This window comes from Ips typographus, linkage group LG12 (assembly GCF_016097725.1).
Source record: "Ips typographus isolate SLU linkage group LG12, UJ_Ityp_2.0, whole genome shotgun sequence".
In the NCBI taxonomy this organism is placed as follows: Eukaryota; Metazoa; Arthropoda; class Insecta; order Coleoptera; family Curculionidae; genus Ips; species Ips typographus.
The window spans coordinates 10,176,744-10,188,463 of NC_138433.1; the positions used below are offsets into that span (position 1 = coordinate 10,176,744).

General features: G+C 35.2%; 1 protein-coding gene across 1 annotated transcript; it reads left to right on the top strand.

Annotated features, from left to right (window-relative positions):
- The first annotated feature begins 8,703 nt into the window (after positions 1 to 8,703).
- Positions 8,704 to 10,343, top strand: LOC145736244 (uncharacterized). Its single transcript, XM_081990546.1, has 3 exons — positions 8,704 to 8,923; positions 8,989 to 9,134; positions 9,555 to 10,343. Exons 1-3 carry the CDS (start codon positions 8,704 to 8,706, stop codon positions 10,341 to 10,343), a joined length of 1,155 nt encoding a protein of 384 aa, XP_081846672.1.
- Positions 10,344 to 11,720: the final 1,377 nt, after the last annotated feature.

Here is an 11,720-nt window from a genome sequence, read left to right on the forward strand (position 1 = left end):
CCTGATTTGCCATCGGAAAAATCGTTTGAAGATCTTCTGAAAATTTTACAAGGACATTTTGAGCAAGTTGTTTTCGAAGCACTGCACTGTTTTCGAAGAGGCTGAAGTTTTATACTGCTAAACGGCAAGCAAACGAATCAGTTTCAGAATGGGAGGCAACTGTTAAACGATTAGCATCCACTTGTCGTTTCGGAAATGAATTACATACAGTAATGCAAGATGTCTTCGTGATTGGAATTAATGATGACAAGATTATGGACCGCATTTTTGAAGAAGATGCATCGAAAAACAAATTTTGAAAAATTGTGAAGGAACTCCAAGTAGTACCAACAGTAAGATGAAAGAAGAGCCAATTTTTTTCAAAAATTGCAGGAATAAAAATTATATTTGTCATAAATACGGTGAACGAGGTCATCTAGCACCACAATGTTCTCTCAATCGAGCCAATTTTTTATATGAAGAAACGGTTGATAGTGATTCGGAAGGTGATAACCAAATTTTTAATTTTCGGGATAATCAGGTTAATGAAACCTATCCGAATGATAATGTTAAACCCTTTTATATAAATTTAGTGGTTGAAAATATACCTATGCATTTTGAAATTGATTCAGGATTTGCTCACTCAACCATATCCGAAAAATTATATTTAAAACATTTTCAAAATAAGGTTTAACAAGATAACGATTTATCGCTTATGGATTACATCGGTATTTCGTTCAAGCGATTGGGTTTCCTCAACTTAAAGGTCAGTTTTGAAAACACAAATTATAACTTAAAAACGTATTTAATTAAAAATGGAGGTCTACCTCTCATTGGTAGAAATGCCTTACAAATGTTTAATGTTGGATTTACCAAAGTACCTAAAGTGGGAGGAAATAATTTATTTATAAATCAAGAAAGTAACGTGATTGGAGACGCAGTCACCAAGAAATTAACAAATATACTGCAAACGTATCGGGAGGTTTTCGATCGCAAGATAGGAACTTTTAATAGATTTGAGGTTTCATTGTATCTTAAAAAGGGTGTAACGCCAAAATTTTTTAAAGCTGGGCCTGTGCCATTGGCTTTGAAAACTCAAATCGAGCAAGAACTACCTCCACTGGTAGATAATAGTATTTTAGTAAAAACTGAATTTTCTGAATGGGCCACTCCATTGTACCCGTCTTAAAACCGAATGGACAAGTTAGAATTTCTGGTGATTTTAAAATCACAGTATATCCCCATTTGGAAATTAATAGGTTTCCGCTGCCACATATCGAATATTTGTTTACACAATTATGCGGAGGGAAAAAATTCTCTAAAATTGATTTTTCTGAAGTGTATCAACAATTTAAACTTACCGAAGAGTTAGAGTCAAAAAAGTCAAAAAAATTGGTTACAATTTCTACACATAAAGGATTATTTTCCTATACACGACTACCTTACGGAATAATATGCGCACCTGCCATTTTCTAATTCAATCAATTGTTTACAATGCCGGGAGTGTGTTTTTTGGACGATATTCTTGTTACGGGAGAAACCGATGCGTTACACATTGAGCGTTTAGAGAATGTTTTTTGTAAGCTACAAGAATGCGATCTGAAGGTTAAGAGAGAAAAATGTAAATTGTTTCAGGAATCTATACAATATTTAGGACATAGAATTGGCCAGCATGGTTTGCATACTACAGATGAAAGGGTTTCCGCAATAAATAATTGTAAAATGCCTAAAAATGTAACTGAACTTAAATCCTTTTTAGGAATCGTTAACTATTACTGCAGGTATTAAAAACGCTTCCTCAATTTTAAAACTTTTATATGACCTGTTAAAAAAAATGTTAAGTGGAATTGGACAGACGATTGTACAAACACGTTTCCTTAACGCAAAAGAGGTGTTATTGTCGTCAAACGTTTTAACTCATTTTGATCCAGCCGTAAAGATCAAATTATCAGTTGACGCGTCACAGATTGCGTCACAAGAGCTACTTTAAGTCACGTGTTTGAAAATCAACAAGACAAACCTATTGCTTTTGCGTCACGATTGCTGAATAAAGCATTTTTGGTGTTAAAAAGGTTTTTCAATATTGGTACAATCAGAAATTTACTCTTGTTACAGATCATAAACCGTTGCTAGCGATTTTCGGAGATAAGAAAAGTGTTCCAGTTTTTGCAGCAAATCGTTTGCAAAGGTGGGCACATATTTTGTCTGCTTTCCGGTTTGATATTAAGTATGTAAGTTCGCCTCAAAATACAGCTGATTTTTTATCTCGAGAACCGTCTAGAAAACCGAAATCTGAAAATGATAGTAGGATGCTGTTTTTTTAAATTAATACCTCAGCATCTTATCTACTTTTGATAAAACAATCTAATTTTCCGCTTGATTTTTTACGAGAAAAACCGGAAACTAATAAAGATCCTGTATTAAAAAAGGTTCTTTTTTATTACAACAGTACTTTTTAAAGAAAAACGAGCGCTGAACAGCGTTGTATCTTTTGGCATAGCATAATTGCACCTCAAAGTTTACAGGTAGATATTCTAAATCAATTACATTCCACCCATCTGGGCATTGTGAAAATGAAAATGATGACAAAAGCATACTTTTGGTGGCATTCTTTAGATACGCACATAGAAGATTTGACAAAGAAGTGTGAAGCGTGCAATGTTTATGCTAACTCAAAACCGAAAACCCCTCTTGTGGTATGGCAGAAATCCGTGAACTCGTTTGCACGTGGACTTCTTTGGCCCAGTCTTAAATAAAAATTTTATTGTCATAATTGATGCTACATCAAAATGGATTAAACGTATCTATGACTGCAAAAGTCACTATTAATATTTGTAAGCAACTGTTTGCCAGGTACGGGCTACCGTTGGAAATTTTCCTCAGATGAATTTGAACAATTTATTTAATTAAGCATTTAACTGTAGCTCCGTATCATCCTAAAACTAACGGGCTGGAAGAAAATGCGGTTAAAACTTTAAAATCTGCCATAGTGAAAGCGAAGCATGATTACAGTAATAAAGATATTCATTTAATAATTTGTAACTATCTGTTTATGTATCGAAATACGCCTCATCTTACAACTGGTGAAGCTCCAGCAAAAATATTAATGGGTAGACATGTACGAACTCCTTTTGATTTGTTATTGCCTTCGGTAACCAACCAAGTAGACCAAAAGCAAGAACTTTAGAAAAAGCATTTTAACTCAGCAAAGGACAAACTTTGACACGGGAGATCGCGTGTGGATCAAAGATTTCAGATCTGGTTATCCTAATTGGTGCGAAGGCAACGTTAAGGAGGTTTTAGGTAGGAAATCTTATGTAACGGAAACGGATGGTGGAACAAAATAGAAACGTCACGTAGATAAACTTAACCCAAATTTGAAAGGTAAACTTCGAAACCCAGTTTCCGTTGTTCCTCAATCTACTTTTCTATCTGATATTGATGGTGCTCGTAATAATGTTGAAATTTTGAATCAGAGTATTAATGAAAATGAACCTACCCATAGTAATAAAACTAGAGGGTTACGGCGGCGTAGTCAGCTTAAACCTCCAGAGAGGCTGAATGTTAATTGATGCGGTTATACTTCATGTAAATAGTAGGTTTAGTAACTTTTTAGGTAAAATTAGATGTATTTGTACAATTAGCTTACGTTCATTTTATAGTATATTTAAGAGGGAAGGTGTAACATATATATAATTTAAATTCTTTGTACTATCCTACTACGGCCCTGGTAGCGTAAAGAATTTGTAATTTCTTTTTGGTATTTGGTTTGTAGAGAGTCAGTTGAGTTTGAGCCATGAACCATGGCCATATCTTGACCAGCACATTCTGGAACTATGATTTGTTGTTAATTCCCTAACTGAAGTCGGAGACTTAACAGAAAGGAATTTTTTGAAATGCCCACAGTTGAGAATTTGTTGGCTGAGCTCACAGATGCAAAAGGGCTTAGCATTCATGGCACAAACATTGAATTCTATTAAATACCATTAGATGAGGAGAGTAGTAAGTTGTGTACTTTCTCAACCCCAATTGGTAGATATAACTTTAAAAGATTACCGTTTGGGATAAGTTCAGCACCAGAAATTTTTTATATAAATTTTTTAACAAATCCTTGATAATATACCTAGTAATATTGGTTACATTGATGATTTACTGGTTTTTGGAAAATACCAAGAGTTTCATGACAAAGTTTTAAAGGCAGTTTTAAAAAAAGCCCAGATGTCAGGAGTCAAATTTATCAAAAGTAAATGTCACTTTAATGTAAAATAATCAATATGTATTGGTCATATTATATCTAGTACAGGGGTTAAGGTAGATCCAACCAAAGTAAACAGTATTCTAAACTTAAAAATTCCAGAAAATAAAAAAGATGGAAAAATTGTTAGGTTTGGTAACTTATATTTCTAAGTTCATTTCAGGTCTTTGAGAAAAAAATACCTTACTAAGGCAGTTTATTAAGGACTGTGATACTATTAGGATTCAAATCATACTTTAGCTTTTAATAATATTAAAAGACTGTTGACCACTACTCCAGTACTAAAATATTTGAATCCTAAAAAACCCATAGTAATATCTGTTGATGCATCACAAAATGGCCTGGGAGCAGGTCTCCGACAGGACAATTTACAGTTCAAGAGCACTTTCTGAAACTGAGAAAGGGTATGCCCAAATAGAAAAAGAATTGGCGGCTGTTGTTTTTGGGTGTACCAGATTTCACCAATATATCTATGGAAAACGTATCATAGTCGAAAGTGATCATAAACCATTTACATAAATTTACAATAAACTCTTAGTTAATTGTCTATTAAAATCACAACAAATGTTAGTTAAACTTCTGGTTTATGATATTGAAATTGTCTATTAAAAAGGGTTAGAATTAATACATGCAGACTATTTGTCTCGAAACTATTTGAAAGAAAGTAATGAAATGGACAATACAATTTCTAAAGATATTGAAACACATACCAATTTTATTGAAAAAACTCTTCCTATATCAAAACCATAAATTTAACATAAAGTAACCCTTAAAAATAAAACATTACTTAATCTTTTGAAAGTAGTGAAAAGGAATGGAAAATAAACATTTGTTAAGCGATGATCTTCAGTAGTATTGTCCATATAGGGACGAAATTGTTAGTATAAATGATGTTTGTTTTATTTAAAGGTAAAAAGGTTATTGTTCCTAACTCACTCAGAAGTGAAATGTTGGATCTGATTCATTATAATCACTTAGGAATATCAAAATGCCAACCTAGGACAAGAGAAACTTTATTTTGGTCAAAAAATAATAAATATCTCGAGTTTTTTAAATTGATATTCTACTTATTATTAAATATCTGGGTAACCGAATAAGGTGTCCACGGCACGCGCAAAGGTCTCCGGTGGGTTCAGGGTTCCAGCTTTGAGAGACCACGTTTCTGCGCTGTATAGTAAGATGGCCATATGTAACACTTTACTACCCGTAGTCTAAGTGCTAGCGGCAGACTGCCATCTAATAGAAAGTTTTAAAGTTTGAAAAATATTGTTTTTGCATAGTTCCTTCTATGTTTAAGCGCGACTACAACCGGACAAAATAAGAAGAACACTGAACAGGTGGCGGTTGGTAAGGAATAAATAAATTCGGTAAGTAAGTTTGATAGATATGAATGGCTGATTGCTGGTCTTTGTTCACTCCCAATGCCAACTTCTGCACAGTTACTCAGTTCGCCATACGTAGATTGACATTAAAAGGAATGACACTTTCCCTAATACACATTACCGACATTAAATACGAACTCTTCGGTCAAATACTGTGGTGCTGACAAAAGAATAAATAACCCACATAATAAATGCTGCATATGGCAATACAGTACAAGCACTGTAATAGAAAAGCAAAATAGAAAATAAAACTACACACAAGTCAGCCGACCATCTTTAGTTTATTATTAAAATAAATAAGAATTCCATGCTATGAAATTTCATACATTTATTTATTTTTTAGCAGATGCATTGAACCTTTTTCAAGGCAATAGTATTTTTGGTACCTATACTTGGTATAGATCACAATTGCTAATTCGGGTTGCCGACAGAACTACTTGCAGGATAGTTGATGTTGGTGACATTTCACCTCGTGACGATCGTTTCGCGGTTCTAGGCGCGTCAAACATTTCTAGTAAGGCTGTTATGCTTTATGATCCACATTAGCAACTTCTGCCTGAAATAAAAACTAGTTTACTATTAATTCTCAACCAACGTGAATGTAATTTGTGAAAGAACAGAATATGTATATCTATTAAAGTATCTCAATATCTAAAATTAATTATAACAGTCTCTATGTTTCAAATCAGTACCGACCAACTACACATAGAGGTAATTTAATGGTACCTGACCTTAGTAGGCCAGGCTTTTCTGGAAATATTAGTTCTGTTTCCTCCAGTGTGGTTTGTTGGAATTGTAGGAAACGCGGTCATATAAACACCGAATGTACCGCCGAAAGAAGTTTGTATTGCTACGGTTGTGGTAAAGAAAATTTTACGAAGTCCAACTGTCCTAATTGTGCAAAAAACGTCACAAGACCTGGCAGGAAGACCAACAATCCTTCTGTCAGGTCGACAAAAAATTCTCAAAATAAAGAGAACAAAAAAGACAGTCAGTAGTGACTGATCTTTTGGATTGGCATAATTGGTTGGACCAAGTGAAATTTTTTATGTTTGAAGAAGTTCCTATTGTTGATGATAGTCCAGTTACTGAAGACGGTGTGTTGTCTTTGTCCACGGAAATTTCCGTCAACCCTGTTTGTACTAAAAAAAACATTTGATGACCGTCGATATTTAAATGTTAGAGTTTCTGGTTGTTCGTTTTTGGCTTTGGTTGATAATGGTAGTTCTATCTCCATTTTGGGTTTTGATGGTCTGCGGCTACTTAAAGATGTAGACTTATGTTTGACCGAAAATTCGTCATTTCACGGTACTACTGCTGACGGAAACTTACAGAGTGTGTTAGGTTATTTTTGGGCTCCTATAACTTTAGATAATGTTACCAGACTTATGAAAATCTTAGTTATTCCTTCTTTAAAACATGAATTGATTTTGGGCATTGATTTTCTTAAGGCATTCAATATTCAATTAAATTTTAGAAATTTGTCATATCAATCAATCTTTAATTCAGTGTCTGTTATAAATAAGATTCAGTCTTCTGAAAAATTAACTTTGACACAGACTGAGGAACTTAATAAGATCAAGGATCTGTATAAAACTATTGCATCAGAAAATAAATTGGGTTTAACCCATTTAATTAAACATACCATTAACACCGGCAATGAAAAGCCTGTCAAACAGAGACAATACCCATTATCATATGCAGTGCAAAAGTGTCTTAACGAGCAGGTGGATGAAATGCTGGAACTTGGTATAATAGAACCTTCTAATTCACCGTGGTGTTCGCCTATATGGCTTGAAAATCAATGGGTCTCTCAAATTTTTAGGTTATATTGTTGACCGTGATGGGCTTAGGACCAACCCTGATAAAGTTTCTGCTATTTTGGATTACCCTGTTCCTAAGAATACTACGCAAATTCGTAGACCTGTCGGTTTGATAGGTTATTATCGTAGGTTTCTTAAGGATTTTTCTTCCCTATGTAGCCCAAATACAGATCTTTTGAAAGGGCGTAAAAAAGGTCAACCTGTTGTTTGGACCCCTGAAGCAAACATTGATTTTGCTAAAATTAAAGAGGCACTTACTACTGCTCCTGTTCTTGCCAGCCCTGATTATACCAAGCTTTTTAGTTTAATGTGTGATGCTTCTGACACAGGGGTTGGCTGTGTGTTGTATCAAGAGGAGAACGGTTTGGAACACCCTATTGCCTATGCGAGTAGAACTTTAAACAAATGTCAACGTAAATATACAACCACTGAAAAGGAATTGTTAGATGTTTTGTTTGGCATTGAAAAATTCCGATATTATTTGTAAGGGACACATTTTACGGTCCATACTGATCATTCCTCTTTAGTTTGGTTGAAAACATGAAAAATCCTTCTGCTCGTATAGCTAGATGGATTGTTAAGTTATCTCAGTATTCATTTAATATTGTGCATAGAAAGGGTGTTGCCAATACTGTAGCTGAGGCTCTTTCGAGAAGTTTGGAAGATGTCGCAGTTTTAAATTTGACCAATCTAATTTTGGATAAATGGTATTGTGACATGTTAGTGAAAGTTCAAGAATCACCTGATATATTTCCGACTTTTAAGGTGAAAAATAACTGTCTTAATAAACATGTATTTTCTAAGTACAACTTGGATGGCAATGTTTTCAATTGGAAAATTGTTGTACCTACGGCTCATAGACAGGAAATTCTTGAAAAGTTTCACGATCATGAAACAGCCGGTCATTTAGGCATCTCTAAAACGTTGTCTAGAGTTGCTGAACTGTATTATTGGGCAAATATGCGAGATTCTGTTTACCGTTATGTTAGAAAATGCACTATTTGCGCTGTTAGTAAATCTAGTCATTTACCGCAGGCAGGTCTTATGGGTCAATACCGAAATATTAATTTTTCTTTCCAGTTATTGTTGGCTGATCTTATTAGGCACTCCAACGAAATGTCAAAAACAGCTAATCGAAATTTTTGGAAGGGCAAACACGGCAATTGAAACACTCACTTTCTTATGAATACTGATAGAGTTTTAGCTTAAATTTAGTGATTTTCTAAAGACTTAATTTTTAGAGACTTAGTTGAAATATCATAAAATGCCTGCATTTTGTTGTGTTGTGAATTGTGGGAGCCGGGGAAATAGAGACAAGCTTAGTTTCTTTAAAATTCCTAGAGTGTTGAGTCCAAAACACAAAACAATTCTGATAGAATTGTCGAAAATAAGAAAGCAACAGTGGTTAACAGCAATTAATAGAGCTGATTTAACCGAGGCTAAACTAAAATATGCACAAGTTTGCTCTAAACATTTTATTACAGGTACATAAAACCTTTTTAATGTATTAATACTGTTTAAAACATTAGCAAAGGGGTTTAATTTTTAGGAAAACCTGCTAAGCTAACAGATCAACTGCATCCAGACTGGGTACCGTCATTATTACTTGGATACTCAAAAAAGACACCGAAAGATCTTGGTCGCTATGAACGACAAAAGAATAGAAAAGAACTTCTTCAAGATAAAGAACTAGTGGTAAGCTAGTCGACTCTCATTTTTGTGTATCACAACCAAATGTACCTCATTGTTATATTGCATAGTTTATACTTCATTTTTTATGTGATTTTTCATTGGTTTTACAGGATGGTGTATATAAACTACTCCTGTCCGTAGTTTTCTTTTTTGCAGAGTAATTGGGTAGTTATTTGCTAAGATAATGATTTTATTAATAGGTATTATGCTTTATTTATTTAGGTTGCTAGTACTTCCTCTCATGAGGAAAATGTTCAAGAAATATGCCACTGTGATCATGATTTATCCAAATCCACCCAAACAGATGTTGATTTGATTAAAATGCAGAAGATTTTTCTTGAATTAGCCAACAAAACAGAACAAATTTCTAAAATGTTAAAAACCCAAATATCATGCGAGGCCATAAAATCCAACAATACTTAGATACATTATTACACTGGGCTGCCATCCTACAAACATTTTGAGTTATGTCTTGCTTTTATTAAACAATATATGAAAATTCATGGAAAAAATGTGTTGGCCTCAGAGGACCAATTGCTGTTGACATTAATGAAACTAAGGTTGAACTTAGATTACACTGACATCTCATATAGGTTTGGCATAAGTATTTCAACTGCGTCAGCAAACTCTAAAACCACCATACATATTACGTACATGCGTTTTAAAAATCTTATTGTATGGCCAGAGAGAGCAGTTTTACTGAAAACTATGCCAAAATGTTTCAAACAATCATTTCACGGCAAAACTGCTGTGATTATTGACTGTTTACGGTGCGAAACACCTTCCAATTTACTCACTGCTGCTCAGGCTTGGTCTAACTACAAGCACAGTGAGACTATCAAATATCTGATTGGCATCACTCCTCAAGGTTCTATTTCTTACATTAGTGCGAGTTGGGGAGGACGCATTTCAGATAAATGCCTTACCCAGAATTCTACATTTCTACAGAAGTTATGTCGAGGAGATATTATAATGGCAGATAGGGGATGTTTGATTAAAGAGTTTGTGGAGTTATTTCAGGCAACAGTAAAATTACCTGCTTTTACACGGGGCAAGGATCAGTTAGACCCTGTGGATCTAGAAGAAACAAGGTCAAAGTCACAGTCAGATCACTTGTTAGCAAATCGAGAAACGAATGGTTTGCTTGATGAGATAGTGTTAGTGTGCTGTGGTTTAGTAAATTTATGTCCCTCAGTTGTCCCATTAAATTAAAGTATTTTTAAATTATATGAATTTAAATGCAATAAACTTAGTTTCCAAGCATTATATAATAATTGTTTGAATATATCATAAACAATATAATTATTATTTGGTAGGTATTTTTTATATTAAAAAAATCACACATGACATCAACTTATTATATTGTCACGTTTAAGGGGTAGCGTAGGAAGAGAAACAAGATCGTAGCTTAAGTATGTCGTCTTTATTTAATACTCTGTTAACATTGAGCTAGCTCTTACCCCCAGATTAGGAGGGCCGCTAGCACCGCCGCTGGCGGGACGCACATGGAACACTGTCCAAGAGGGGGTGTGTAGGTGTGTGGGTGTGGGTGTATGTGCGCCTTCTGATGTGCCGCCAAGCGGAACCCGCTCGATACGAGCAGGGTGCCCCTATGTCCGACACGCCCAAAGGATTTACTTAAGGCACTGCAAGCCCTCTTGAAGTGTCGCCAAGCGAAACCCGCTCGATACGAGCAGGGAGTCCCTATGACCGACACGCCCAAAGGACTTACTTCAGGTACTGATAGGGTCAAGAGTTCGGACGGTCACCTCTTGGTATGCGTAAGAACTCTTGCCTTTTCGGCCTGGGCTTCCAAGAAGGTATCGAGCCGTCCGGGCACTAGAAAGTTCGGACTGATGCTCGAAGACCGACCTAGAGACCAGTGACCTCCCTCTGGAGATGCCCCAGAGTTCGGTGCCTTAGCCGAGCTACGGTGCATCTTTTATACTCGTCAGCGACCTCATTACGCTAACCTTGCTGACTATGAACTTTTCCAAGATGGCGCATGTATTGAACAACGCTGCAAAGTGTACTAAATGTTTTGTAGATATAAAACATAACGAAGCCGTAATTAAATGTGGTGGATTGTGTAGTGTAGTGTTACACAAACACTGTGCTAATCTGGAAAGGTCAGAAAGTAAAATGTTGAGTGAAAATTCCAGTTTGAGGTGGTTTTGCCAAACATGTGGAGAATCTACTTCCATGTTGACAGCATTGTTCCTGAAGATTGAAGAAAAACTTGCCACATTGGAGAGAGACGTGAATAGACAGGGTGAGCAGCTAACACAGTTGAGTTTAGATTTGCGTGCAACGAGGAGTTTTGCTCAAATTACCGCTAAGGGTGCAAATAAGCCAAATAACCCCAAAGACGAAAATATACTGAAAGATAAACAAGTGTCGCCATCTGTTAGTTGTTCTTCTAAGATTGTGAATATAAATAATACAACAAAGGCGGGTACTCATGAAAGTAGTAAACAGAACATGAAGATATCTGCAAAAAATCAAAATATTCATGTTGACAATGGGAATAGTTTGAGTGTGTCTAGTGAACCAAATAGATATACAAAAACCAGTACTGACCGGACAGAA

What these genes read in the sequence shown, in the direction of transcription:
- LOC145736244 (XM_081990546.1), top strand. Translation starts at nt 8,704, where the DNA reads ATGCCTGCATTTTGTTGTGTTGTGAATTGTGGGAGCCGGGGAAATAGA. An exon ending in CTCTAAACATTTTATTACAG is followed by an intron (nt 8,924 to 8,988) that starts GTACATAAAACC and finishes TTTAATTTTTAG; the next exon opens with GAAAACCTGCTAAGCTAACA. An exon ending in TTCAAGATAAAGAACTAGTG is followed by an intron (nt 9,135 to 9,554) that starts GTAAGCTAGTCG and finishes AACAATACTTAG; the next exon opens with ATACATTATTACACTGGGCT.